At 37.9% G+C, this 26,420-nt stretch overlaps 1 protein-coding gene across 3 annotated transcripts in view; it reads right to left on the reverse strand.

Annotated features, from left to right (window-relative positions):
- Positions 1–2,574: 2,574 nt before the first annotated feature.
- Positions 2,575–26,420, reverse strand: part of TBCK (TBC1 domain containing kinase) — a 265,679-nt gene continuing 241,833 nt past the window's right edge. For all 3 annotated transcript variants that reach the window (XM_074396536.1, XM_010340090.3, XM_003929478.4), the window contains exon 26: positions 2,575–7,427. In XM_074396536.1, coding sequence (XP_074252637.1) covers positions 7,317–7,427 — 111 coding nt within the window. In that variant the 3' untranslated portion in view covers positions 2,575–7,316. The remainder of the gene's footprint in view (positions 7,428–26,420) is intronic.

Below are 26,420 nucleotides of genomic sequence, written 5' to 3' on the forward strand. Positions count from 1 at the left end.
TTAAGATTTAATCTATTAAAGTCATCTCCTTTTTATTATTTCATTCACTTAAACATACATATACATATGTGACTTACAAGTAAACATATTTTGGGATACGGCTTAAATGCCTCATCAGCACGTTTCATGTCCAGTGTGTTTTGTAAAATATTAGTAAAGTATCAGTCATGATAGAGGCTTTAATTTGTTTTTGTTTTTTTTTAAAAATAATATCTGTAGGTACATTACTTTTGAAATATGAACTAGTCTAGTCCTTCTCTATATCTGGGATGCTGTTAGACTTAATCTGTTTGGATTCATGTTAGTTAATTAAAAAAAAGGGGGGGATATTTTAAAGTTTCTTCACCACCAGGAAAACACTCTTCTCATGCTTTTTTTAAGGTACCAAATTGTGGCAGAAATCAAAATGACGACCTGAACTTAGTTGATATGAAAAAGAAATACTGTTACAATCCAAACATAGATAAACCATTATTTAGGAGGACTGTATAGTAGTCAGTGAGTTACAGTAATCCAAAGTAGGGTTAAAATTTTTTTAACACCTATTATCTCTATCAGACTAATTTGAGAAACAATTCAAAATAACCTCCTACCTCTGAATCAGTATTTGTGATATACATTTTTTTCCTACAAAGGTAAATGGATAAATCCTGGAAATTGATTCTGCCTGTTTATGCCAGTTGCTCAGGGTAGGTCTTCAATAGAAGGCATCTCAGGAAGGCCTCTCCAGAATATAGTCATGCTAGGGCAGTGTGAGATGGGAGCAGATCCTGAGAGCTTTGAAAAGTTCAGAGTAGGGAGTTAAAATGGTCACACTAGGCATTACATTTAACAAATGTTTCATCCTGTCGTCTTATATTGCCATATGTAATTAATGATAATATAATGCATCCAGAGATGTAAAAAAATTCTCATTTATGTAAATCATACTTATTAAACAATAATGTGATTCCCTTCTTGGTTGCACATCACTTTGCAAACTACCGTCTGTGCCATCTGGCCTCAGTCCAGTAGCTCTGTTTCTCACATGCCTTTCAAATCCTAATGACCTTATATGGAGTCTATGGCTATGAATGTATGGTATATGGAATTATTAATGATCTTAAGGATAATTTTAGAAAATACATGCTATCTGGCAAATAATTATTAGTTTATCTCAGAGCACAAAACTGTATTTTAAAGTTAGCAAATGACTTAAATGACCTCTATTTCTTCTCTTTTATGGTTAATAAATCCAGAAGCCAGCTATCCCCCATTCCCTCACCTTGACTTTCCACACACCACTGGGAAACTGAAAGGAGAACTTTTCTTATTTTTCAAGCCTGGTCCCTGGCTAAGACATAGAAAACAAAGGTTAAAAGCCAACTTTGATCCTGTATATCAAGGATTGTACTACAGACAGAGACAATGTGTTTCTCTACCAGGGATGTTTTTCTAAGGAAGTTTGTCTTGAAGGTGAAGAGGTAACTTAATACATAGCAAGAGTTCCTGAAAATAGTGATTCTTCTGTCAGAATGCTCAAATGTATTTTTTAAAAAAATCTTTACTTTTGAATATGTGAAGAAGGTGAGGAGGTGAGAGTGCCATCCTCTAAGGGCTATTAAGTGGCATTTCCATGTGATAGTCAGCAGTCAGTTTAATTGACATTTTCAGTGCTTCATTTTTATACCTCACCACTTCATATACAGTGACTGATCCAAACTTGGCCTGCAATAAATATGTAATGAATTTGAAATTGGTGCCCTTTACTTTTTCTATCTGTATATGATGAGCAGAAAAATAGACAAGGAATCAGAAAGGCAGTATTGTAATTCTGAATCTGCCTTTTACTAGCTATGTGATCTTTGCAAATTTTTTTCACTTTACTTACTGTTTTGAACAATGGCATTTGGATTAAATAATCTTCAACATTCCTTTTACTTTCATAATTTATACTATAGAAAATATAATGACCCTAGAATGGTTAAATCAATGATGCACTAGTAAATGTTACTGACTGGCTCTCAAAAATAAAAATTTTTTAAAGAGCCTGATTTGGGATATTTGCCTATTTCTATGGTGTAAATACTCCTGATGTGGCTGATTATGAGCTACTAACCTGAGATTACTGACCACGGAGTTGAGAAGAGATGAGAACATTCAGCACTTTCAAGCTATAGGAGCCAGTTCCAGGGAAATACAGGACTTAGAATACTAAATCATTCTACCCGATAGGACTGAAAATATGCTCATATAATTGAGAAAAAATTAACAGAATAAGAATAGGTTTCCAGGTTTGAGAAAATTAAGTCTCTTTTGCAAGGATCATCTTAGATTTTAATGCTAGTGTTCAAGCTTTAACAGTCTTTTAAAAAATGGTAGGGCATGTACTGTTTTTTTAAGTCACATACACATGTAATGAGAGTAAAAGGTGAATCTTTTAGTGTGGCAGGAAGCAGTATTTAGAATCTGATCTAATGCTTTACATGCATTTGTTATAGCTCCAAGATTAGTCTTAGGCTAAGACAGAGCAGTGTCTTAACCCCCACCATGCAGGGGGTTAATAGTTAATATCTAGAAATGTTGGCAATATAGTGCTTTGGAACCACAGTACTTAGACATGTTTATTAGAGCAGAGCAGAACAATATTATTAGAATAGAACAGTATTACTGAAATGCTGCAAACAATGCAAACTAAAAATAGGCCCCCTGAAAGAAATGAGAAAGGATATTAAAGAATAACAACCTAAGAGGAGACATTAGGTCTGAAAGACAGTAGAAGCTATGCATATCACAATCTATCTATAGAATACTGAATATACCAAGATCCAAGTTTAGTTTTTATGTTACAAGCACCTATCATAAGGCATTAACAAGAAAATTACTCAGAAAAGTTATAAATACATGTGACTTTAAAAAATATGGCTAACTTTAAAAATAGCTATTTACCAAGTGTACTGTTTCTAATATTGTATGAGATAAAACTGGATTACAAAACCTAAAGGTTTGTGTGTGAGCAATTACATATCCTGTTAAGTGTCAAGTGTCAGTTAAGGTTTGGAACTCTTCATCATTACTTTTCCACATAAAATTTAAGTTTGTAGCTATGAAGAATATTTGGTCTTGACATTGAACATCCAAACTAAAATTTATCATAAATATTACCATTTTGCTTCCACTCTGATTTAATCAATGTTGAAAAAAGCATTATTTGGTAAATAATAACTGTATATTGGCTCAGAACATATAACAGTGGGATTACTAGTTACAACGGATAGAATGAGTTGCTAGATTATCAACAGTGCCAACAGCAGTGTTGTTGCTAGATTATCAACGGTGCCAACCCTATCTTTCTATTAAAGGCAGCAGTCTTCTTTCTTTGTAGTGGATTTTATTAAATGAGACTAATGAATAAGATTCTTTGGAGATACTATAGAATCCCTTTGACACTGTTTCCCAATGGAGTATTTTTTGATAACTATTTGGAGGAGGAAAGCAAAGGAGTTTAACAAAAACCTGGTACCACTGTGTCCTCTGAAAGTGTTATACAATTCATTGTTTTCCTTTTGAAGTGCGCTAAAGCCTGTTCTCCATCAGGAACTTACCCCAGACTTTCCATTGAACAACTCCATCTGTCCGTAATAGATTTTTCTTCGTTCATCAAGAATAACCAGGCCAACAACAGTCTCCTCTGTAGCTTCCCTAATTTGGTGGGAAGTTATGTCTTGTCATTTCATGGAGCAGAGTTCCTTGAGACTGCCACTTCATAAAGACGTCTTTATAAGAACTCTTACCCAGAAGGTCCAAAGCTATGTCTTCTATTCCTATATACATGTTGAACCCTGAGTTCCTAGGGCTTACATTGATAATGGAAATCCTACGGGCCTAAAAGCTGTGCCTTTCAGGTCCTTTTCATTTCCAATAAAAGAAATTTCTTTCTTTTATGCTTGGTTAAACATTAGTTATTTTTAATATGCTTTTTGAATCTAACATTTCCGTATTTTTAAAAGAGGATACAATTAGCTTAGCTTATTTTGGAAGTTTATTTACTCCAACTTCCAGAATTATTAAATTTCAGAGCTGGATGGAACTTTAGAGACCCTGTCTATACTCCACAAATTGAGATTTCAATTTATTTCTATACCATCAGGTACCAGATAAGTTTGGCAGTTGAAAAAAATTACCACAGGTTATTTTTATTTTTCTCCCTTCAAATCAATTCTAAAATTGATATTCAATTTAGTATTAATTGCACATATACAATGTAGTAGGTTGATGAAGGTAGCAAAAATTATAAATTATATCCCCTGACCTTAAGGAGCTCATATTTTAATAGGGGCCTAAATGTAAATAATTGTAAAATGATGCAATACATCTATTATAAGTATGAATGGAATGCTTTGGTAGATTTGAGGCTCTAATGGAACATGGGGAAGCCAGATAAGACTGGAAAAGGTACATTGTTGTTGCTAGATTATCAAGGATTAGTAAGTATGTTTGTGTATGTGAGTCTGTATATGTGTGTGTGTATGTTTATCTGAGTGCGGTGGTGGTGGTAGTTATGGCACTCCAGGTAGAGCCAGAAACAGTGCTGATAATGATCGTGTTGGAGTCAATAATACAGCAAAAAGGACCTTAAATAAATCCTGGGTTATATACATGTAATCTAACAAATCGTGTTGAGGTCAACTTTGTTGGTATCATCCACCATGAAATAACATGCTCTATGTCTAAACATGGCAGCAGTGACAGTGTGCTTTCTTACTTTACTGTTGAGAATATTAACTATTATAATTTGCATGTTTAAAAAACTTCAGTTTCCTGGAATAAGCCTAAATGTGTCAAGTTCTAAGAAAGATGAAATGCAAAATCATGACAGAGGGTTGTGACTATTATCTTCTTACACAGTTCTCCTGACAAGGTCTTCATCCTCTCCTACTAGCTACCATCTTATTCAACTCAAATCACTGCCCCTCAATCCCTCTCTTCTCTGCTTTCTCAGTAAGGCAAAGTTAAGACTCAGAATGATCATCAATGCTGCATTCTGATTATGAAGTCAAAGTTATCAAAGATTGAAGGAAAATAATTGTAATTGCTAGGACAGGAGGATTTAATGATATTTTTCTAAACAGGGTAGATGATGGCCCAAAAACAGTGTTAGAGAAATCTTGGTAAATATTTGTTTCCATTAATCTCACATTTTTTTCTTTGTAAGCTATGTAAGGATAACAAAATGATAGAACTTTAGATTATATTAGTGTCTTGGACATAGCAGGTATTCAAAACATATTGGTAAATGGCCAAATAAATGGAATAAAACAAAACAGCATGGGCCCTGGGACAACTGGATACTCATATGCAAGAATGAAGCTGGACCCCTTACTCCACATATAAAAATTAATCAAAGACCTTGGAAGGTGTTAATGGGGAATATCTGCTAATCAGGTAGAGAATTGCATATAATCAAAGTATTCTGGATAATAGTGATTGAACAACTTTGTGAATACACTAAAAACTACTGAATTTTACATTTTAAAAGGATGAATTTTATGCTAAGTAAAGTATATCTCAATTTAAAAAGTAGATGAAAAAAAAAAAAAAAAAAAACTAAACTAAACAATAGCAAACACAACAAAACCATGGCCCAGAAAGTTGAATTGAGGCTCTGCCTAGGTAGTCTCAACACTGAAGTGGAATACAAATTATAGATGAATAACACTTTTTAGTTAAAACAAAATGGAAGATAGTTAAAGGATGTGCTATAGTTCAATAATTAAAAGATGCATATTTTTTCAGATTTCTGAAATGGAATTTTTTTTTTTTTTTTTTTTTTGAGACAGAGTCTTACTCTGTTATCCAGGCTGGAGTAAAGTGGCCTGATCTCAGTTCACTGCAACCTCTTCCTGTTGGGTTCAAGTGATTCTCCTGACTCAGCCTCCTGAGTATCTGGGACCACAGACGTGTGCCACTATGTCTGACTAATGTCTGTGTTTTTAGTAGACACGGTTTCTCCATGTTGGCCAGGCTAGTCTCAAACTCCTGACCTCGGCCTCCCAGGGAATGTGTTTTTTAACTGACAATGTGTCACAATTCATTAGGCTGCATGTTTTTCTTTTTGTAGTACCTAAAATTGTGAGATGTCTTAGATTGAATGAAGTATAGTACTTAATTTTTCAAATAATGTGGCAGAGGCAGAGGTTGCGAGCTGTACCTCAATATGTACTCTTTTTTCTTACCATACAGTAATAAGATTTTTTTTTTAGCTGGGGAAATGGTCAACCAGCCAAAGATTATATTTCCAGTTTTTCATAAAGCTAGGTGTGGCCAGGTGCCTAAGTTCTGGCCAATGATATGAAAGCAGAGGTAATGTGTGCAACTTCTGGTTTGTGACCTTAAAGGAAAGGAGCATGCTTCCCTTTTTTTTCATTTCTTTTCTTCTTTCTTTCTTCCCTCCATATTTCATTCCTTCCCTTCTCTTTATCCCCTTCCTACTTCCCTCATTCTCTTCCTTCTAGATAGCAGATGTGATGGTAGAAGCTCAGGAGCCATTTTCATCCATGAGCTGGATGTCATGTATTGAGGTTGGGCAATGAGAGAAGATAATGAGTTCTTAATGATCAGGAAACCAGTATACTAGTCCTGGACTGACTACACAGACTTTCATGTGATAAAGAAACTAAAAAAATTTTTTGAAGCCATTCTTGTTTGCTATAGGAACTGACCAAATAATCACCAAATATTAATGGTTTCTAAATATCATTTTTCTTGGAGTAAATATTACCACTTGTGCAATGGGTCAAACTCTACTTCCTCTAAACACACACACACACACACACGTACACCCCTTTTGTGGGTGAAATAAGTTACCAAATGCAGCATTTATTTATAAGGAATGCATTGTGAATAGTTTCTCAATTTTCATTATCATGGAAAGATGATGATTTCAGCCCACATTCAGCGTATGTTTCTAAATAATACAATCAGTAGAACTGTCTGTTCAGTACCATGGAAGACAGCTTTTTCAGGGCAACTGGGATTTCTTGATAATGCTAAATCTGTCTTGTCAGCTGAATTCCTTAGGTTTTATGTGGTAGTGTGGTAAAAATACATGATCAGATTTCACTGTTAAAATTCTTCAGCAATACATGTACAGTCAAGTTTCTTGCCTGGATAGCTGAACATGTAGGTTATGAGATTTTTAAAAATGTCTCATGACAAACTTTATGGAAATGCAACAATCTGGACATCTAGTTTTATCTGAGAGTGGCATGGATATGAAGAACCGTGCTGTTGATGCTGATGCAAAGTTGACCTTTGGCAGTCACGCTGTTGGTTCTTCATATTTGAGGAGATGGGACGGTGAGGAGGCCTGTTGGCTTGATTTTATTAATACCACCATCTAGAATACAGATTCTTGGATATTTCATTTTCACAAGGTGAGCTGCAAACTGGAAAATAAAAAAAAAGAGGCAAAATTTATAGAGGATATACAGAAGATTTCCCCAACCTCATGTTTTTCTCAGGATTTGAAAGTCAAAATTATTTTAATATTATTATTGCTGTCACCATTGTATAATAAGTTGTTAACTTGGTTATTAATATAAATTAAATCACTTTTTTTTTTTTTTTTTGAGACAGAGTCTTGCTCTGTCGCCAGGCTGGAGTGTAGCAGCACAATCTCTGCTCACTGCAACCTCCGCCTCCCAGGTTCAAATGGTTCTCCTGCCTCAACCTGCTAAGTAGCTGTGATTACAGGGGTGCCACCATGCCCAGCTAATTTTTGTATTTTTAGTAGAGATGGGGTTTCACCGTGTTGGCCAGGATGGTCTTAATCTCCCAACCTCATGATCCACCTACCTCGGCCTCCCAAAGTACTGGGATTATAGGCGTGAGCCACTCTGCCTAGCAAATCACTTTTATATAGTGACAATTTCTTTATCTTATGGAATAATGTCTGTTTAGTTGTCTTTTATGACTTTTTTGAATATGTGATAAATATACATGGTAAACAATTCAAATTCAGTAGAAAAGGGCATACAGTGAGAATTAAAGTCATTCCACTTCTGTTCCCAGTCCTCTCTCTCTAGAAGTCATTAATGTTACTATTTTTAAGTATTCTTCCAGTAATAGTCAAAACAAGTTCAAATTTATATTGAAAAAATTTTGATATTATGGTCCACTTCACCCATAGAGGGCCCACAAACCAGTTGTGATATGTTTTTGGTGCACTCACAACTAACATTTTGAGTCCACAAACCTGGAATGAATTTGGACAGTTCCAGGAAGGCTTCTAGATGTCTGGCACAACAGGACGTTGTAAAAGTTATAAAAACATACACATATCTGACTTAGCTCTAATCTACCTATCTAGGATCATAGATTGCCTTTTCCACATTCTTTTACTTTATGATGAAGCAGCCCTGAACTGCCTGTCAATCCCAAAATAGCATACTTCTTTATGTTCAGACCTTGTCTTGGGCAGATTGTCCAATGTTGGGCACATGCTCCATTTCCCACCACTTTCTGTCCCTTCTTTAGCTTCTCCCCAATAATCACCCCCACACATAACCTCAAAATTTGCCTAACTTCTATTAATTTTCCTACTCAGACCCTTCCTTCTCTAGGAGCTAAGTTGCCATTAGGGTCCCTGCTTCTCAGCTCCCAAAGTTTCTTGTATGAATCTCAATCATTGGCCTTACTTCATTTATTTAAATTCTCCATTTAAAGCTTCCTTCTATTTTGTTTTCTTCCTGGTATCTGGCACCTGGTAGGGGCTCAATATATGTTTGCTGGATCAAACTCAACTATGACAAATGACCATAAAACCTAGGGCAAAATTATGAAGTAAAGAAGTTTTTCTTCGGCTTTCTCTCTACTCCTTCCTTCTCTTTGGTAGTAACCTATTCCCTCTCAATGAGTATTTGTGTTCTCAAGTTCTTTTCAATTACTCTCTCTACAAAAACCTGACCTTAGATCCTTCAATAAAAATGACTAACACTTGCTCACAATGCTATTGCTTCTTAGGGCTCTTTGAAGCTTAATACTCAGTAAGGTCTCAAGGCAGCAATCTAAACTTTAGGGTTCAAAAGAGTGAGCTGAGTGGTTTATCCAGGACAAGTTCAAGGCCTCACTCCCAGAGATTCTGCTTTATTGATCTGGGGATCAGGGATAAGTATTTTTAAATAAGCACCCACAGATGATTCTAAAGCAGGTGGTCCATGGACAATTTTTTGAGTAATACTGTCTTAATCCAAAAAGATAAAGGTATCAGTCAGTAGGTGGAATAAATAATGCTGGACTGGGATGTTAGCAATCTCCAAAACTCACATAAATGGGTCTTAGTACTGCTGACCCTACTTATCTTCTTAGTGATTCTTTGTAGTGGCTCCACAGAGATTCAAATGGCTGTTAACATTTCACATCCTATGCTCTCTTAGAGCTACCAGATGGGAATTCTTGATAGTAACGAATGTTGAAGAGAAACAGTGCTCCTGTATTTCAAAAGGTGTCAAGTGAGCAGGTGTGAGCTGCTCTTCATCCTGTTTTTACTTCTCTTTGAACCCCAGTCCTTAAGAAGGAAGGCACCAGATTCATCTGCCCCGAGTCATGTGCAGGCAGCACAGTCCCTGGTACCATATGATTATTGAAACATCTTGGCTGCATTCTCCCACATGCACAATTCAATTACCATTTAGGTTGGAATTCTAAGATAAACATAACATTACTGAAAAAGCCTTGTGGATAAGCAGTCTTAACTCTCAGTTCTTTCAAAACACTGTGGAAATCAGAAAATGAGTAAGGAAGGACTGTATATTCAACTAATCTCCCTTAAACTATGCTGTAGAGCTGGAAAGAGTTCCTACTGTTATATTAAGGAAGTCCCTAACAACTAGGCTGCTGCTGAGCTGGAAAGTGGAAATAGACAAAGCAAGCAGAACAGAGCACTTTGAAATAATCAGGTTGCTGCTGTGTGTGAGGTCTAAGAAGAAAAGTGGAAATGGAGTACAAGGAGTTAGCAAATATTTAGCTGCCTTGAAAAGAAGCAGGCTGTGTTTAAGAAAAAGAGCAACTGTTGAGTTTTCACATAAGATTTTGAGTTCTGCTCCTCTGGATGCTCTGCTGTGTTTTCAATTATCCATGTTAAATACTGGCCTCTAGCAGTGAAACCATGACTGCATCTTTTCCACTGCTATGGAAACATTTCTTCTTCTCCATCTGTTTAATTATTTGGTTATTCACTTACTAAACATTTCACTGAGCACCTACTAAGTAGGTACCAGGCACAGTTCCAGTTTCTGGAGTGCTTAGAGTTCAGTGGAGGAGATGGTAATAGACAATTCATATGAAGTAGTATGTATGGGTAGCACAAAAGCAGTTCAGGGATCTTAGCAGTTCAGAGAAATAAGCAGAGTTTCTGAATTTAACAGGGGCTGGGGAACTGGTTTCTTTCTTTTTTCCTTTTATTCCTCTTTCATTATTGACTCCTGAAGGGAATCAGAATTCAGATGTGATGGCCACAATTGCTATACTTACCACATAGTATCTTTGTGGCTATAGCTTGACAGGTTAGGGAAGAAAGAAAAGGCTGTGAATCTGCTAGAGTAGATTTCCGCAGTGTGAAAAAAGTATCATACCTGGAGAAGACATACAGTGGAACAGGGGAGAACCAGGCATCCAGGATATATGGTTTCTTCCATCTTTCATTTTTCATCTGGCAGGTTTTGACTGCAAACTCCACAGAGTGCAGACTCCACCCAGATATTACAAATCTAGACTTACTGAGCAACATCCTTAGTGGAGGTGGCAGGATATCATACTGAGCCAGTGGTTATAAAGTCAGAAAAATCATCTGGGTGCTTTTACTCAACAGTAATATACAGGTTTGTCCCAGACTAGTAAGTAGAGTTTCTGTGACAGACCTCTGACATTAGCTGTCTTTAAAAGGGCCCCCTTTTCCCAGGCGATTCTAACGTGTAACTAGCATTGAGAGCCATTTAATTAGATAATGGGATTCATTTGTGTGTCAAGTTTGGGACTCAAACTGCAATTCCTATAGATATAGTGCTGTGTGGAGAGCAAGTCACTTTGCACTAGAAGAGGCTACTGTGTTTGTAGGTCTGAAATTTGTGAGGCCCGAACTTTATGAGACATAGTAGAATTTAATGTGAAACAGATTATTAGAGATAAAAAGGGAGATTTCATAATGATAAAAAATTCAATTTGCCAAAAAGATATGACAATTCTAAATTTGTAAGCATTCAGTAATAAAGTCTCAGAATATAAACATGTGATAGCACTGAATGGCAAAACAGACAAATCCACCATCACAGTAGGAACTATGAGCAGGTTGCTCTCAGTACGTGAAATAATAACCAGAAAAAAACCAGAAAGATGCAGTATTTGAACAATGCAATTAACAAATCTACTTAAGGGACAGATACAGAACACCAATACTCAGTACCTTTAAAATAAAATTCTTTGTTGAAAAATTTTAATTTTATATATGTATATATATTTTATTGCATGTTAGGTTCTGGGGTACATGTTAAGAACATGAAAGATTGTTGCATAGGTACATACATGGCAATGTGGTTTGCTGCCTTCCTCCCCATCACCTATATCTGGCATTTCTCCCCATGTTATCCCTCCCCAACTACCCATCCCCTGCTGTCCCTCCCCTACTTCCCCCCCAACAGACCCCAGTGTGTGATGCTCCCCTCCCTGTGCCTATGTGTTCTCACTGTTCAACACCCACCTATGAGTGAGAACATGCAATATTTGATTTTCTGTTCTTGTGTCAGTTTGCTGGGAATGATGGTTTCCAGGTTCATCCATGCCCCTACAAAGGACATGAACTCATCGTTTTTGATGGTTGCATAGTATTTCATGGTGTATATGTGCCACAATTTCCCTGTCCAGTCTACCATTGATGGGCATTTGGGTTGGTTCCAAGTCTTGGCTATTGTAAACAGTGCTGCAATGAACATTCCCATGCATATGTCCTTATAATAGAATGATTTATAATCCGTTGGATATATACCCAGTAATGGGATTGCTGGGTCAAATGGAATTTCTATTTCTAGGTCCTTGAGGAATCGCCACACTGTCTTCTACAATGGTTGAACTAATTTACACTCCCACCAACAGTGTAAAAGTGTTCCTGTTTCTCCACATCCTCTCCAGCATCTGTTGTCTCTAGATTTTTTAAATGATCGCTATCTCACTGGCGAGAGGTGGTATCTCAATGTAGTTTTGATTTACATTTCTCTAATGACCAGTGATGATGAGCATTTTTTCATGTCTGCTGGCATCATAAATATTTTCATTTGAAAAGTGTCTGTTCATATCCTTCACCCACTTTTGAATGGGCTTGTTTGTTTTTTTCTTATAAATCTGTTTTAGTTCTTTATAGATTCTGGATATGAGCCCTTTGTCAGATGGGTAGATTGCAAAATTTTTTTTCCCATTCTGTTTGTTGCTGATTCACTCTAATGACTTTTTCTTTTGCTGTACAGAAGCTGTGGAGTTTGATTAGGTCCCATTTGTCTATTTTGGCTTTTGTTGCCAATGCTTTTGATGATTTCATCATGAAGTCCTCTATGTCCTGAATGGTTTTGCCTAGATTTTTTTCTTGGGTTTTTATGGTGTTATGTCTTATGTTTAAATCTTTAATCCATCTGGAGTTAATTTTAGTGGAAGGTGACAGGAAGGGGTCCAGTTTCTGCTTTCTTCACGTGGTTAGCCAGTTTTCCCAACACCATTTATTAGTCAAAGATCAGATGGTTGTAGATATTTAGCCTTCCCTTCTGAGACTCTGTTCTATTTCATTGGTCTATATCTCTGTTTTGATACCAGTACCATGCTGTTTTGATTACTGTAATCTTGTAGTATAGTTTGAAGTCAGGTAGTATGATGCGTCCAGCTTTGTTCTTTTTGCTTAGAATTGACTTGGCTAGATAGGCTCTCTTTTGGTTCCATATGAAGTTTAAGGTGTTTTTTTTCCAGTTCTGTGAAGAAGGTCATTGGTAGTTTGATGGGGATAGCACTCAATTTGTAAATTACTTTGGGCAGTATGGCCATTTTCACAATATTGATTCTTCTTAACCATGAGCATGGAATGTTTCTCCATCTGTTTCTGTCCTCTCTTATTTCGTTGAGCAGTGGTTTGTAGTTCTCCTTGAAGAAGTCCTTTAGGTTCCTTGTTAGTTGTATTCCTAGGTATTTTATTCTCTTTGTAGCGATTGTGAATGGCAGTTCATTCTTGATTTGGCTCTCTTTAAGTCTGTTATTGGTGTATAGGAATGCTTGTTATTTCTGCACATTGATTTTGTATCCTGAGACTTTGCTGAAGTTGCTTATCAGGTTCAGGAGATTTTGGGTTGAGACAATGGGGTCTTCTAAATATACAATCATGTCATCTGCAAATAGAGACAATTTGGCTTCCTCCTTTCCTAATTGAATACTCTTTATTTCTTTTCCTTGCCTGATTGCTCTGGCTAGAACTTCCAATACTATATTGAATAGGAGTGGTGAGAAAGAGCATCCTTGTCTAGTGCCAGCTTTCAAAGGGAATGCTTCCAGTTTTTGCCCATTCAGTATGATATTGGCTGTGGGTTTGTTGTAAATAGCTTTTATTATTTTGAGAAACGTTCCATCAATACCTAGTTTACTGAGAGTTTTTAGCATAAAAAGCTGTTGAATTTAGTCAAAGGCCTTCTCTGCATCTGTTGAGATAATTGTGTTTTTTTGTCTTTGGTTCTGTTTATGTGGTGAATTACATTTATGGACTTGTGTATGTTGAACCAGCCTTGCATCCCCAGGATGAAGCCTACTTGATCCTGGTGGATAAGCTTTTGGATGTGCTGTTATAATAGGTTTGCCAGTATTTTATTGAAGATTTTTGCATCTATGTTCATCATGGATATTGGCCTGAAGTTTTCATGTTGAGTCTCTGCCGGGTTTTGGTATCAGCATGATGTTTGCCTCATAAAATAATTTGGGAAGGATACCCTGTTTTGTGGATTGTTTGGAATAGTTTCAGAAGGAATGGTATCAGCTCCTCTTTGTATGACTGGTAGAATTTGGCTGTGAACTCATCTGGACCTGGGATTTTTTTGGATGGTAGGCTATTAATTGCTGCCTCAACTTCAGCCCTTGTTATTGGTCTATTCAGTGTTGTGACCTCTGCCTGTTTAGGCTTGGGAGGATGCAAGTGTCCAGGAATGTATCCATTTCTTCCAGGTTTGCTAGTTTATGTGCATAGAGTTGTTTGTAATAATCTCTGATGGTCGTTTGTATTTCTCTGGAATCTGTAGTGATATACCCTTTATCGTTTTTTATTGCATCTATTTGATTATTCTCTCTTTTCTGTTTTATTAATCTGGCTAGAGATCTATTTTGTTGATATTTTCAAAAAATCAGCTCCTGGATTTATTGATTTTTTTGAAGGTTTTTTTCTGTCTCTATCTCCTTCAGTTCTGTTCTTATCTTAGTTATTTCTTGTCTTCTGCTAGGTTTTGAGTTTTTTTTTGATGTTGCTCCTCTAGCTCTTTCAATTTTGATGACAGGGTGTCGATTTTAGAGCTTTCCTTTCTCTTATGTGGGCATTTATTGCTATATATTTTCCTCTAGACACTGCTTTAAATGTGTCCCAGAGATTCTGGTATGTTGTGTCCTCGTTCTCGTTGGTTTCGAAGAACATCTTTATATCTGCCTTCATTTCATTGTTTATCCAGTCAACATTCAAGAGCCAGTTGTTCAGTTTCCATGAAGCTGTGCGGTTCTGAGTTAGTTTCTGAATTCTGAGTTCTGACTTGATTGCACTGTGGTCTGAGAGACTGTTATGATTTCTGTTCTTTTGTATTTGCTGTGGTGTGATTTACTTCTGATTATTTGGTTAATTTTAGAGTAGGTGTGATGTGGTGCTGAGAAAAATGTATATTCTGTGGATTTGGGGTGGAGAGTTCTGTAAATGTCTATTAGGTTTGCTTGGTCGAGGTCTGTGTTCAAGTCCTGGATATCCTTGTTAATTTTCTACCTCATTGTTCTGTCTAATATTGACAGTGGAGTGTTAAAGTCTCCCATTATTATTGTGTGGGAGTCGAAGTCTCTTTGTAAGTCATTAAGAACTTGCTTTATGTATCTGGGTGCTCCTGTATTGGGCGTGTATATATTTAGGATAACTAGCTCTTCTTGTTGTATTGATCTTTTCACCATTATGTAATGTCCTTTTTTGTCTCTTTTATCTTTGGTGGTTTAAAGTCTATTTCATCAGAGACTAGAATTGCAACTCTGGCATTTTTTTGCTCTCCATTCACTTGGTAAATCTTCCTCCATCCCTTTATTTTGAGCCTATGTGTATACTTGTATGTGAGATGGGTTTCCTGGATACAGCACACTGATGGGTTTTGGCTTTTTATCCAATTTGCCAGTCTGTGTCTTTTGATTGGGGCATTTAGCCCATTTACATTTAGGGTTAATATTGTTATGTATGAATTTGATTCTGCCATTTTGATGCTAGCTGGTTGTTTTAATGGGGAACAAGGGCAAAAGAGAGGGAAGACACTTAAATCATGGCAAACCTTAATACAAATAAGTTATTTTCCAAATGACTTTCCAAAATACAGATGATAGTGTCACTTTCCGTTTCTAAAAACATTTACTAGATTTCGACTGCTAAAATGAAAACTCTTTTTTAAAAAAATTATTATTATACTTTAAGTTCTGGGGTACATGTGTTCAATATGCAAGTTTGTTACATAGGAATACACATGCCATGATGGTTTGCTGCATCCATCACCCTATCATCTACATTAGGTATTTATCCTAATGCTATCCCTCCTCTAGCCGCCCTCATCCCTGACAGGCCTCGGTGTGTGATGTTCCCCTCCCTGTATCGACATGTTCTCATTGTTCAACTCCCACTTTTGAGTGAGAATATATGGTGTTTGGTTTTCTGTTCTTGTTTTAATTTGCTGAGAATGATAGTTTTCAGCTTCATCCATGTCCCTGCAAAGGACATAAACTCATCCTTTTTTATAGCTGCATAGTTCCATGTTGTATATATGCCACATTGTCTTTATCCAGTCTATCATTGATGGGCATTTTGGGTTGGTTTCAAGTCTTTAGTATTGTGAGCAGTGCCACAATAAACATACATGTGCATGTGTCTTTATAACAGAACAATTTATAATCCTTTGGGTATATACCCAGTAATGGGATTGCTGGGTCAAATGTTACTTCTAGTTCTAGATCCTTGAGGAATCACCACACTGTCTTCCACAATGGTTGAATTAATTTACACTCCCACCAAAAATGTAAAACTGTTCCTATTTCTCCACATCCTCTTTCAGCACCTGTTGTCTTCTGATTTTTTAATGATCACCATTCTAACTGGTGTGAGATGGTATCTTGTTGGGGTTTTGATTTGCATTTCTCTAAAGACCAGTGATGATGAGCATGTTTTCATGTTTGTTGGCTGCATAAATGTCTTCTTTTGAGAAGTGTCTGTTCATATCCTTCACCCACTTTTAAATAGGGTTGTTTTTTTGCTTGTAAATTTGTTTAAGTTCTTTATAAATTCTGGATATTAGCCCTTTGTCAGATGGATAGATTGCAAAAATTTTTCCATTCTGTTGGTTGCCAGTTCACTCTAGTGATAGCTTATTTTGTTGTGCAGAAGCTCCTTAGTTTATTTAGGTCCCATTTGTCTATTTTGGCTTTTGTTGCCATTGCTTTTGGTGTTTTAGTCATGAAGTCCTTGCCCATGCCTATGTCCCGAATGGTGCTGCCTAGGTTTTCTTCTAGGGTTTTTATGGTGTTAGGTCTTAAGGAAGGGGTCCAGTTTCAGCTTTCTGCATATGGCTAGCCAGTTTTTGCAACACCATTTATTAAACAGGGAACCCTTTCCTCAGGGCTTGTTTTTGTCAGGTTTGTGAAAGATCAGATGGTTGTAAATGTGTGGCATTATATTTGAGGCCTCTGTTCTGTTCCATTGGTCTACATCTCTTATTAGTAACAGTACCATGCTGTTTTGATTACTGTAGCCTTGTAGTAGAGTTTGATGTCAGGTAGTGTGAAGCCTGTTTTTTGTTTTTTCCTTAGGATCATCTTAGCTATGAGGGCTTCTTTTTTGGTTCCATATAAAATTCAAGGTAATTTTTTTTTCCAGTTTTTGTGAAGAAAGTCAATGATAGCTTGATGGGGATAGCATCAATGTATAAATTACTTTGGGCAGTATGGCTATTTTCATGATATTGATTCTCCCTATCCATAATCATGGAATGTTTTTTCATCTGTTTGTGTCATTTTTTATTTCCTTCAGCAGTGGTTTGTAGTCCTCCTTAAAGAGGTCCTTTGCATCCCTTTTAAGTTGTATTCCTATGTATTTTATTCTCTTTGTAGCAATTGTGAATGGGAGTTCACACATGATTTGGCTCTCTGTTTGTGTTATTGGTTATTAGGAATGCTTGTAATTTTTGCACATTGATTTTGTATCCTGAGACTTTGCTGAAGTTGCTTATAAGCTTAAAAAGTTTTTGGGCTAAGATGATGGGGGCTTCTAAATATACAGTCATGTCATCTGCAAATAGAGACAACCTGACTTCCTCTTTTCCTAATTAAATACCCTTTATTTCTTTCTCTTACCTGATTGCCCTGGACAGAACTTCCACTACTATATTGAATAGGAGTGGTGAGAGAGGGTATCCTTATCTCATGCTGCTTTTCAAAGGGAATGCTTCCAGTTTTTGCCTATACAGTATGGTATTTGCTGTGGGTTTGTCTAAATAGGTCTTATTATTTTGAGATACATTCCATCAATACTAGTCTAATGAGAATTTTTGGTATGAAAGGCTGCTGAATTTTGTCAAAGGCCTTCTCTGCAACTATTGAGATAATCATGTGGTTTCTGTCTTTGGTTTTGTTTATGTGATGGATTATGTTTATTGATTTGCATAGGCTGAATCAGCCTTGCATCCAAGGGATGAAGCTGACTTGATTGTGGTGGATAAGTTTTTTGATATGCTGCTGGATTCAGTTTGCCAGGATTTTTCTGAGGAATTTCACAACGATGTTCATTAGGAATAATGGCCTAAATTTTTCTCTTTTAGTTATGTCTCTGCCAGGTTTTGGTATAATGATGATGCTGGCCTCATAAAATGGGTTAGGGAGAATTCCCTCTTTTTCTGTTGTTTGGTACAGTTTCAGAAGGAATGGTACCAGCTCCTCTGGTAGAATTTGCCTGTGAAACTTTCTGGTTCTGGACTTTTTTTGGTTGGTAGGCTATTAACTGCTGCCCCAATTTTAGACCTTATTATTGGTCTATTCAGGGATTTATCCATTTTTTTTCTAGATTTTCTGGTTTATTTGCATAGAGGTGTTTATAGTATTCTCTGATATTAATTTGTATTTCTGTGGGATTGGTGGTAATATCCCCTTTTTCATTTTTTATTGCATCTATTTGATTCTTATCTCTTTTCTTCTTTGTTAGTCTGGCTAGCAGTCTATTTTGTTGATTTTTTTTTTTAAAAAAACAGCTCCTGGATTCACTGATGTTTTTGAACAGTTTTTCTTGTATCTATATCCTTCAGTTCTGCTCTGCTCTTAGTTATTTCTTGTCTTCTGCTAGGTTTTGAATTTGTTTGTTCTTGCTCCACTAGTTCTTTTAATTGTGATGTTAGGATGTCAATTTTGGATCTTTCCTGCCTTCTCTTGTGGGCATTTGGTGCTATAAATTTACCTCTATGCACTTCATTAAATGTGTCCCAGATATTCTGGTACGTTGTGTGTTCATTCTCATTGGTTTCAAAGACCATTGTTATTTCTGCCTTCATTTCATTATTCATCCAGTAGTCACTCAGGAGCAGGGTGTTCAGTTTCCATGTAGCTGTGCAGTTTTGAGTGAGTTCCTTAATCCTGAGTTCTAATTTGATTGCAATGTAGTCTGAGGGACTGTTCGTTATGATTTCCATTCTTTTGGATTTACTGAGGAATGTTTTACTTCCAATTATGTGGTCAGCTTTAGAATAAGTGTGATGTGGTGCTGAGAAGCATGTATATTCTGTGGATTTGGGGTGGAGAGTTCTGTAGATGTCTATCAGGTTCACTTGGTCCAGAGCTGAGTTCAAGTCCTGCATATTGTTGTGAATTTTCTGTCTCATTGATCTAATAATGACAGTGGGGTGTTAAAGTCTCCCACTATTATTATGTGGGAGTCTACGTCTCTTTGTAGGTCTGTAATAACTTGCTTTATGAATCTGGGTGCTCCTGTATTGGATGCATATATATCTAGGATAGTTAGGTCTTCTTGTTACATTGATCCCTCTACCATTATATAATGCCCTTCTTTGCCTCTTTTGATCTTCGTTGGTTTAAAGTGTGTTTTATCAGTGATTAGGACTGCAACTCCTGTTTTTCTTGCTTTCTATTTGCTTGGTAACTCTTCCTCTATCCCTTTATTTTGAGCCTATGTGTGTCTTTGCATGTGAGGTGGGTCTCCTGAATATAGCATACTAATGAGTCTTGACTGTTTATCCAATTTACTAGCCTGTGTCTTTTGATTTGGGCATTTAGCCCACTTACATTTAAGGTTAATACTGTTATGTGTGAATTTGATACTGCCATTATAATGTTAGCTGGTTATTTTGACCATTAGTTGATGCAGTTTCTTCACAGCATTGATGGTCTTTATAATTTGGTGTTTTTGCAGTGGTTGGTACCAGTTGTTCTTTTCATGCTTAGAGCTTCCTTAGGGAGCTCTTGTAAGGCAGGCCTAGTGGTGACAAAATCTATCAGTATTTGCTTGTCTGTTAAGGATTTTATTTCTCTTTTGCTTATGAAGCTTAGTTTGGCTGGATATGAAATTCTTGGTTGAAACTCCTTTTCTTTTAAGACGTTGAATATTGGCCCCCACTTTCTTTTGGCTTGTAGGTTTTCTGCCAAGAGATCTGCTGTTAGTCTGATGGGCTTCCTTCTGTAGGTAACCCAACCTTTCTCTCTGGCTGCCCTTAGCATTTTTACCTTCATTTCAGCCCTGGTGAATCTAATGATTATGTGTCTTGGGGTTGCTAGTCTCGAGGAGTGTCTTTGTGGTGTTCTCCATATTTCTTGAATTTGGATGTTGGCTTGCCTTCCTAGGTTTGCAGAAGTTCTCCTGGATAATACCCTGAAGAGTGTTTTCCAAGTTTGTTTCATTCTCCTCATCAGTTTAAGGTACACTGATTAAACACAGATTTGGTCTTTTGAGGCAATCCAATATTTGAAGGAGGCTTTCTTCATTTTTGTTCACTATTCCTGTCTTCTTGCTTTACTTTATCAAGTGGATCTTCAATCACTGATATCCTTTCTTCTGCTTGATTGATTTGGCTATAGAAACTTGTGTATGCTTCACGAAGTTCTTGTGCTGTGGTTTTTCATCTCCATTAGGTTATTTATGTTATTCTCTAAATTGGTTATTCCAGTTAGCAATTTGCCTAACCTCTTTTCAGGGTTCTTAGCTTCCTTGCATTGGGTTAGTACATGCTCCTTTAGCTTGAAGGAGTTTGTTATTAACCATCTTCTGAAGTCTGCTTCTGTCAATTAGGCAAACTCATTTTCCATCCAGTTTTGTTCCTTGCTGGCAAGAAGTTGTGATCCCTTGGAGAAGAAGAAGTATTCTGGTTTTTGATGATTTCTGCCTTTTTGCACAGGTTTCTCTCCATTTTTGTGTATTCATCTTACTTTTGTATCTGAAATCAGTGGCCTTTGAATGTGATCTCTGAGAGGACGTCCTTGTTGACATTGAAAATATTCCTTTCTGTTTGTTAGCTTTCCTTCTAACAGTCAGATCCCTATGCTGTAAGTTTGCTGGAGTTTGCTGGATGTTAGCTTTCCTTCTAACAGTCAGATCCCTATGCTGTCTGCTGGAGTTTGCTGAATGTCTACTCCAGACCTTGCCTGCCTGGGTATCAATGGCAGAAGCTGCAGAACAGCAAAGATTGCTGCCTGTTCCTTCCTGTGGTAGCTTCGTCCCAGAGGGGTACCCGCCAGCCAGAAGTCTCCTGTATGAGGTGTCTGTTGGTTCCTACAGGGAGATGTTTCCCAGTTAGGATACATGGGGGTCAGAGATCCACTTGAGGAGGCAGTCTGTCCCTTATCAGAGCTCAAGTGCTGTGCTGGGAGATCTGCTACTCTCTTCAGAGCTGCCAGGAAGGGACGTGTAAGTCTGCTGAAGCTGTGCCCACAGCTGTCCCTTTTCCCAGTTCTCTGTCCTAGGAAGGTGGGGACTTTATTTATAAGTTCCTGATGGGCTGCTGCCTTTTTTCAGAGATACCCTGCCCAGTGAGGAAGGTATCCAGTGATATAGTCTGCCTGTATGGCCTTGCTGAGCTGTGGTGGGCTCCACCAAGTTTGAACTTCCTGGTGGCTTTTTTTATACTGTAAGGTTAAAACCGCCTACTCAAGATGGCTGATTAGAAGCAGCTTAGGATTGCAGCTCCCAGCAAAAGTGCAGAGGGTGAGTGGACACTGCATTTCCAGATGGATTTTTATTGCCCACAGACCAGGAGATTCCCAGGTGGAAGAGCCCCATGGGTCACCAGCGTGGCTGTTTTGGCCAGCACAGCAGGTCGCCACACAAAATACATGGGTCCAGGTGCCATTTTAGCTGGCACCTGAGAGACAGAGTTGTCCACTGAACTGATAAAAAGGGACTGAAACAGGGAGCTAGGCCAGGAGATTCCCGGGCAAAAAAGCACCACGAATCTCCAGCATGACTGTTTCAGCCGGCACAGGGGTTTGCCGCTTCGGAAATCATGCAGATCTGGGTGCCTTTTCAACAGGCGACTGGAACACCTGGGAGATAGAGTCACTCGTTCAACTGAAAAAAAAGGTACTGAAGCAGGGAGCCAGGCCAGGAGATTCCTGGGTGAAAAAGTGCCACGAGCCTCTGGTGCAGCTATTTTAGCTGGCTCAGCAGGTACCTGCGCAAAATCTCACACAAATTCGGGCGCCTTTTCAACTGGTGACTGGAATGCCTGGGAGACAGAGTCACCCATTCGACTGAAAAAGAAAAAGTGAAAAATTGAAAAAAAAAAAAAAAGGGGGGGTACTGAAACAGGGAGCTAGGCCAGGAGATTCCCTGGCGAAAAAGTGCAAAGAGTCTCCAGCGGCTGTTTCAGCTGGTGTATTGGGGCTACGAACAAGAAATCACACAAATCCAGAAGCCGTTTCAACTGGTGACTGGGATGTCTGGGGGACAGAGTAGCCCATTCAACTGGAAAAAAAAAAAAAGGGCTCTGAGGCAGGGAGCCAGGTGATCAGGCTCGGCTGGTCCCACCCCCACAAAAAACAGCAATCTGAAACACTCTGGATTGAGAGTTTCACAGCAAGCAGAGCTGAACCCGGGACAGTCCAGCTCTGTTGGGGAGGGGTGTCCACCATTACTGAGGCAATCCACCACTACTGAGGTAGTCCATCATTGCTGAGGCAGTCCACCATTGCTAAGGCAGTCAGCCATTACAGAGAGAGTCCGCCATTACAGAGGTGGGCTGCCATTGCCGAGGCAGCTCTAATTATACCCCTATAAACAAGACTGCAGGGAAGTTCACACGGCAGCAGGGCAGAGCCCAAAGCAGCTCAGCAAAGCTTCTGCTGGCAGACTGTGACTAGGCTGCCGCCTCACTGGGCAGGGCAGCCCTGAGAAAAGACAGCAGCATGACAGAAACTGATAAATAAAGCCCTAAGTCCCTGAGACAGAGCACCCGGGGGAAAAAAAGGTGTTTATAAGTTCAGCTGCAGCAGACTTAAATGTACCTGCCCAGTTGCTCTGAATGAACAACGGAGCTCACAGCTCAGCACTTAAGTTCCTATAAAGAACAGACTGTCTCCTCAAGCAGCTTTCTGACCCCTGTATATCCAAAGAGTCACCTGATAAAGGAGAGCTCTGACATCTGGAGGGTATCCTTCTGAGACAAAGACAGCAGCAGAAGAAATTGGCAGCAACCCTTAATGTTCTGTAGCTACTGCAGATGATCCCTAGGCAAGCAGGGCCTGGAGTGGACCTCAGCAGTCCGACAGCAGAGTGGCCTGAGTGTTAGAAGGAAAATCAAGAAACAGAAAGAAATAACTTCATCATCAACAAGGTGGATGTCCACTCAGTGACTCCATCTGAAAGTCAACAACTACAAAGATGACAGGTAGATAAATCCATAAAGATGGGAAGAAACCAGTGCAAAAAGGATAAAAACACCGAAAATCAGAACACCTCTACTCCTCCAAGTGATCACAACTCCTCACCAACAAGGGAACAAGGCTGGATGGAGAATCAGTCTGATGAATTGACAGAAACAGTCTTCAGAAGTGGGTAATAACAAACTTCTCTGAGCTCAAAGAATATGTTCTAACCAAATGCAAAGAAACTACGAATGTTGAAAAAAGATTTGGTGAAATGCTAATGAGAATAAACAGCTTAGAGAGGAATATAAGTGAATTGATGGAGCTGAAAAACACAACATGAGAACTTCACGAAGCATACAAAAGTTTCAACAGCTGAATTGACCAAGCAGAAGAAAGCATATCAGAGGTCGAACATCAAGTCAATGAAATAAAATGGAAAAAAGAGTAAAAAGAAATGAACAGTCTCCAAGAAACATGGGACTAAGTGAAAAGACCTAATCTATGTTTGATAGTTGTACCTGAATGTGACGGATAGAATGAATCCAAGCTGGAAAATATTCTTCAGGATATTATCCAGGAAAACTTCCCTAACCTAGTAAGGCAGGCTAATATTCAAGTCCAGGAAATACAGAGAACACCACAAAGATATTCCTCAAGAAGCAACCCAAGGCACATAATCATCTGACTCACCGGTGTTGAAATGAAGGAGAAAATGCTAAGGGCAGCCAGAGAAAAAGGTTGGGTTACCCACAAAGGGAAGCCAATCAGACTCATAGTAGATCTCTCAGTAAAAACCCTCCATGCCAGAAGGGAGTGGAGGCCGATATTCAACAACATAGTTAAGGAAAAGAACTTTCATCCCAGAATTTCATATCCACCCAAACTAAGCCTCATAAGTGAAGGAGAAATAAAATCCTTTACTGACAAGCAATTACTCAGAGATTTCATCACAATCAGGCCTGCTTTACAAGAGCTCCTGAAAGAAGCACTAAATATAGAAAGGAACAACCAGTACCAGCCACTCCAAAAGCATATCAAATAGTAAAGAGCATCAACACAATGAAGAAACTGCATCAACTAATGGGCAAAACAGCCAGCTACCATCAAAATGGCAGAGTCAAATTCACACATAAAAATATTAACCCTAAATGTAAATGGGCTAAATGCCCCAATCAAAAGACAAAAACTGGCAAATTGGATAAAAAGCCAAAACCCATCAGTGTGCTGTATCCAGGAAACCCATCTCACATGCAAGGATACACAAAGGCTCAAAACAATGGGATGGAAGAAGATTTACCAAGCAAATGGAGAGCAAATAAAAACCAAGAGTTGCAATTCTCGTCTCTGATAAAATAGACTTTAAACCAAAAAAGATGAAAAGAGGAAAAGAAGGACATTATATAATAGTAAAAGGATCAATGCAACAAGAAGAGCTAACGATCCTAAATATATACACACCCAATACAGGAGCACCCAGATACATAAGGCAAGTTCTTAATGACTTACAAAGAGACTTCGACTCCCACACAATAATAGTGGGAGACTTTAACATCCTATTGTCAATATTAGATCAACAAGACAGAAAATTAACAAGGATATCCAGGACTTGAACTCAGACCTGGACCAAGCAAACCTAATAGACATTTACAGAACTCTCTGCCCCAAATCCACAGAATATACATTCTTCTCAGCACCACATCACACCTACTCCAAAATTGACCACATAATTGGAAGTAAATCACTCCTCAGCAAATGAAAAAGGGAAATCATAACAAACAGTCTCTCAGACCACAGTGCAATCAAATTAGAACTCAGAATTCAGAAACTAACTCAGAATCACACGGCTTCATGGAAACTGAACAACTTACTCTTAAATGTTGACTGGATAAACAATGAAATGAAGGCAGAAATAAAGATGTTCTTTAAAACCAATGAGAACCAAGACACAACATACCAGAATCTCTGGGACACATTTAAAGCAGTGTCGAGAGGAAAATATATAGCAATAAATGCCCGCATGAGAAGAAAGGAAAGCTCTAAAATCGACACCCTATTGTCAAAATTGAAAGAGCTAGAGAAACAACATAAAAAACCCCTCAAAACCTAGTGGAAGACAAGAAATAACTAAGATCAGAACAGAACTGAAGGAGATAAGAGACACAAAAAAACTCTTCAAAAAAAATCAATAAATCCAGAAGCTGGTTTTTCAAAAAGATCAACAAAATAGACCACTAGTCAGACCAATAAAAAAGAAAAGAGAAAATAATCAAATAGATGCAATAAAAATGATAAAGGGGATATCACCACAGATTCCACAGAAATGCAAATCACCATCAGAGATTATTACAAACAACTCTATGCACATAACCTAGTAAACCAGGAAGAAATGGTAAATTCCCGGACACTTGCATCCTCCCAAGCCTAAACCAGGAAGAAGTCGAAACACTGAATAGACCAATAACAAGGGCTGAAGTTGAGACAGCAATTAATAGCCTACCAACCAAAAAAAGCCCAAGTCCAGATGGGCTCACAGCCGAATTCTACCAGACGTACAAAGAGGAGCTGGTACCATTCCTTCTGAAACTATTCCAAACAATCCACAAAACAGGGAATCCTTCCCAAATCATTTTATGGGACAAAGATTATCCTGATACCAAAACCTGGCAGAGACTCAACCAGAAAAAAAAAACAAACAAACAAACAAACAAACAAACAAACAAAAAAAAACACTTTAGGCCTATATCCATAATCAACATAGATGCAAAAATCTTGAATAAAATATTGGCAAACTGATTGCAACAGCACATCCAAAAGCTTATCCACCATGATCAAGTAGGCTTCATTCTGGGGATGCAAGGCTGTTTCAATATACGCAAGTCTATAAATATCATTCACCACATAAACAGAACCAAAGACAAAAACCATTATTATCTCAATAGATGCAGAGAAGGCCTTTGCTAAAATTCAACAGCCCTTTATGCTAAAAACCCTCAATAAACTACGTATTGATGGAAGGTATCTCAAAATAATAAAAGCTACTTAAGACAAACCAACAGCCAATATCATACTGAATGAGCAAAAACTGGCACTTTGAAATCCGGCACTACACAAGGATGCCCTCTCTCACCATTCCTATTCAATATAGTATTGGAAGTTCTAGCTAGATAAATCAGGCAAGAAAAAGAAATAAAGGGTATTAAATTAGGAAAGGAGGAAGTCAATTTGTCTCTATTTGCAGATGACATGATTGCATATTTTGAAGACCCCATTGTCGCAGCCCAAAATCT

Source organism: Saimiri boliviensis, chromosome 3 (assembly GCF_048565385.1).
Source record: "Saimiri boliviensis isolate mSaiBol1 chromosome 3, mSaiBol1.pri, whole genome shotgun sequence".
Taxonomy (NCBI): Eukaryota; Metazoa; Chordata; class Mammalia; order Primates; family Cebidae; genus Saimiri; species Saimiri boliviensis.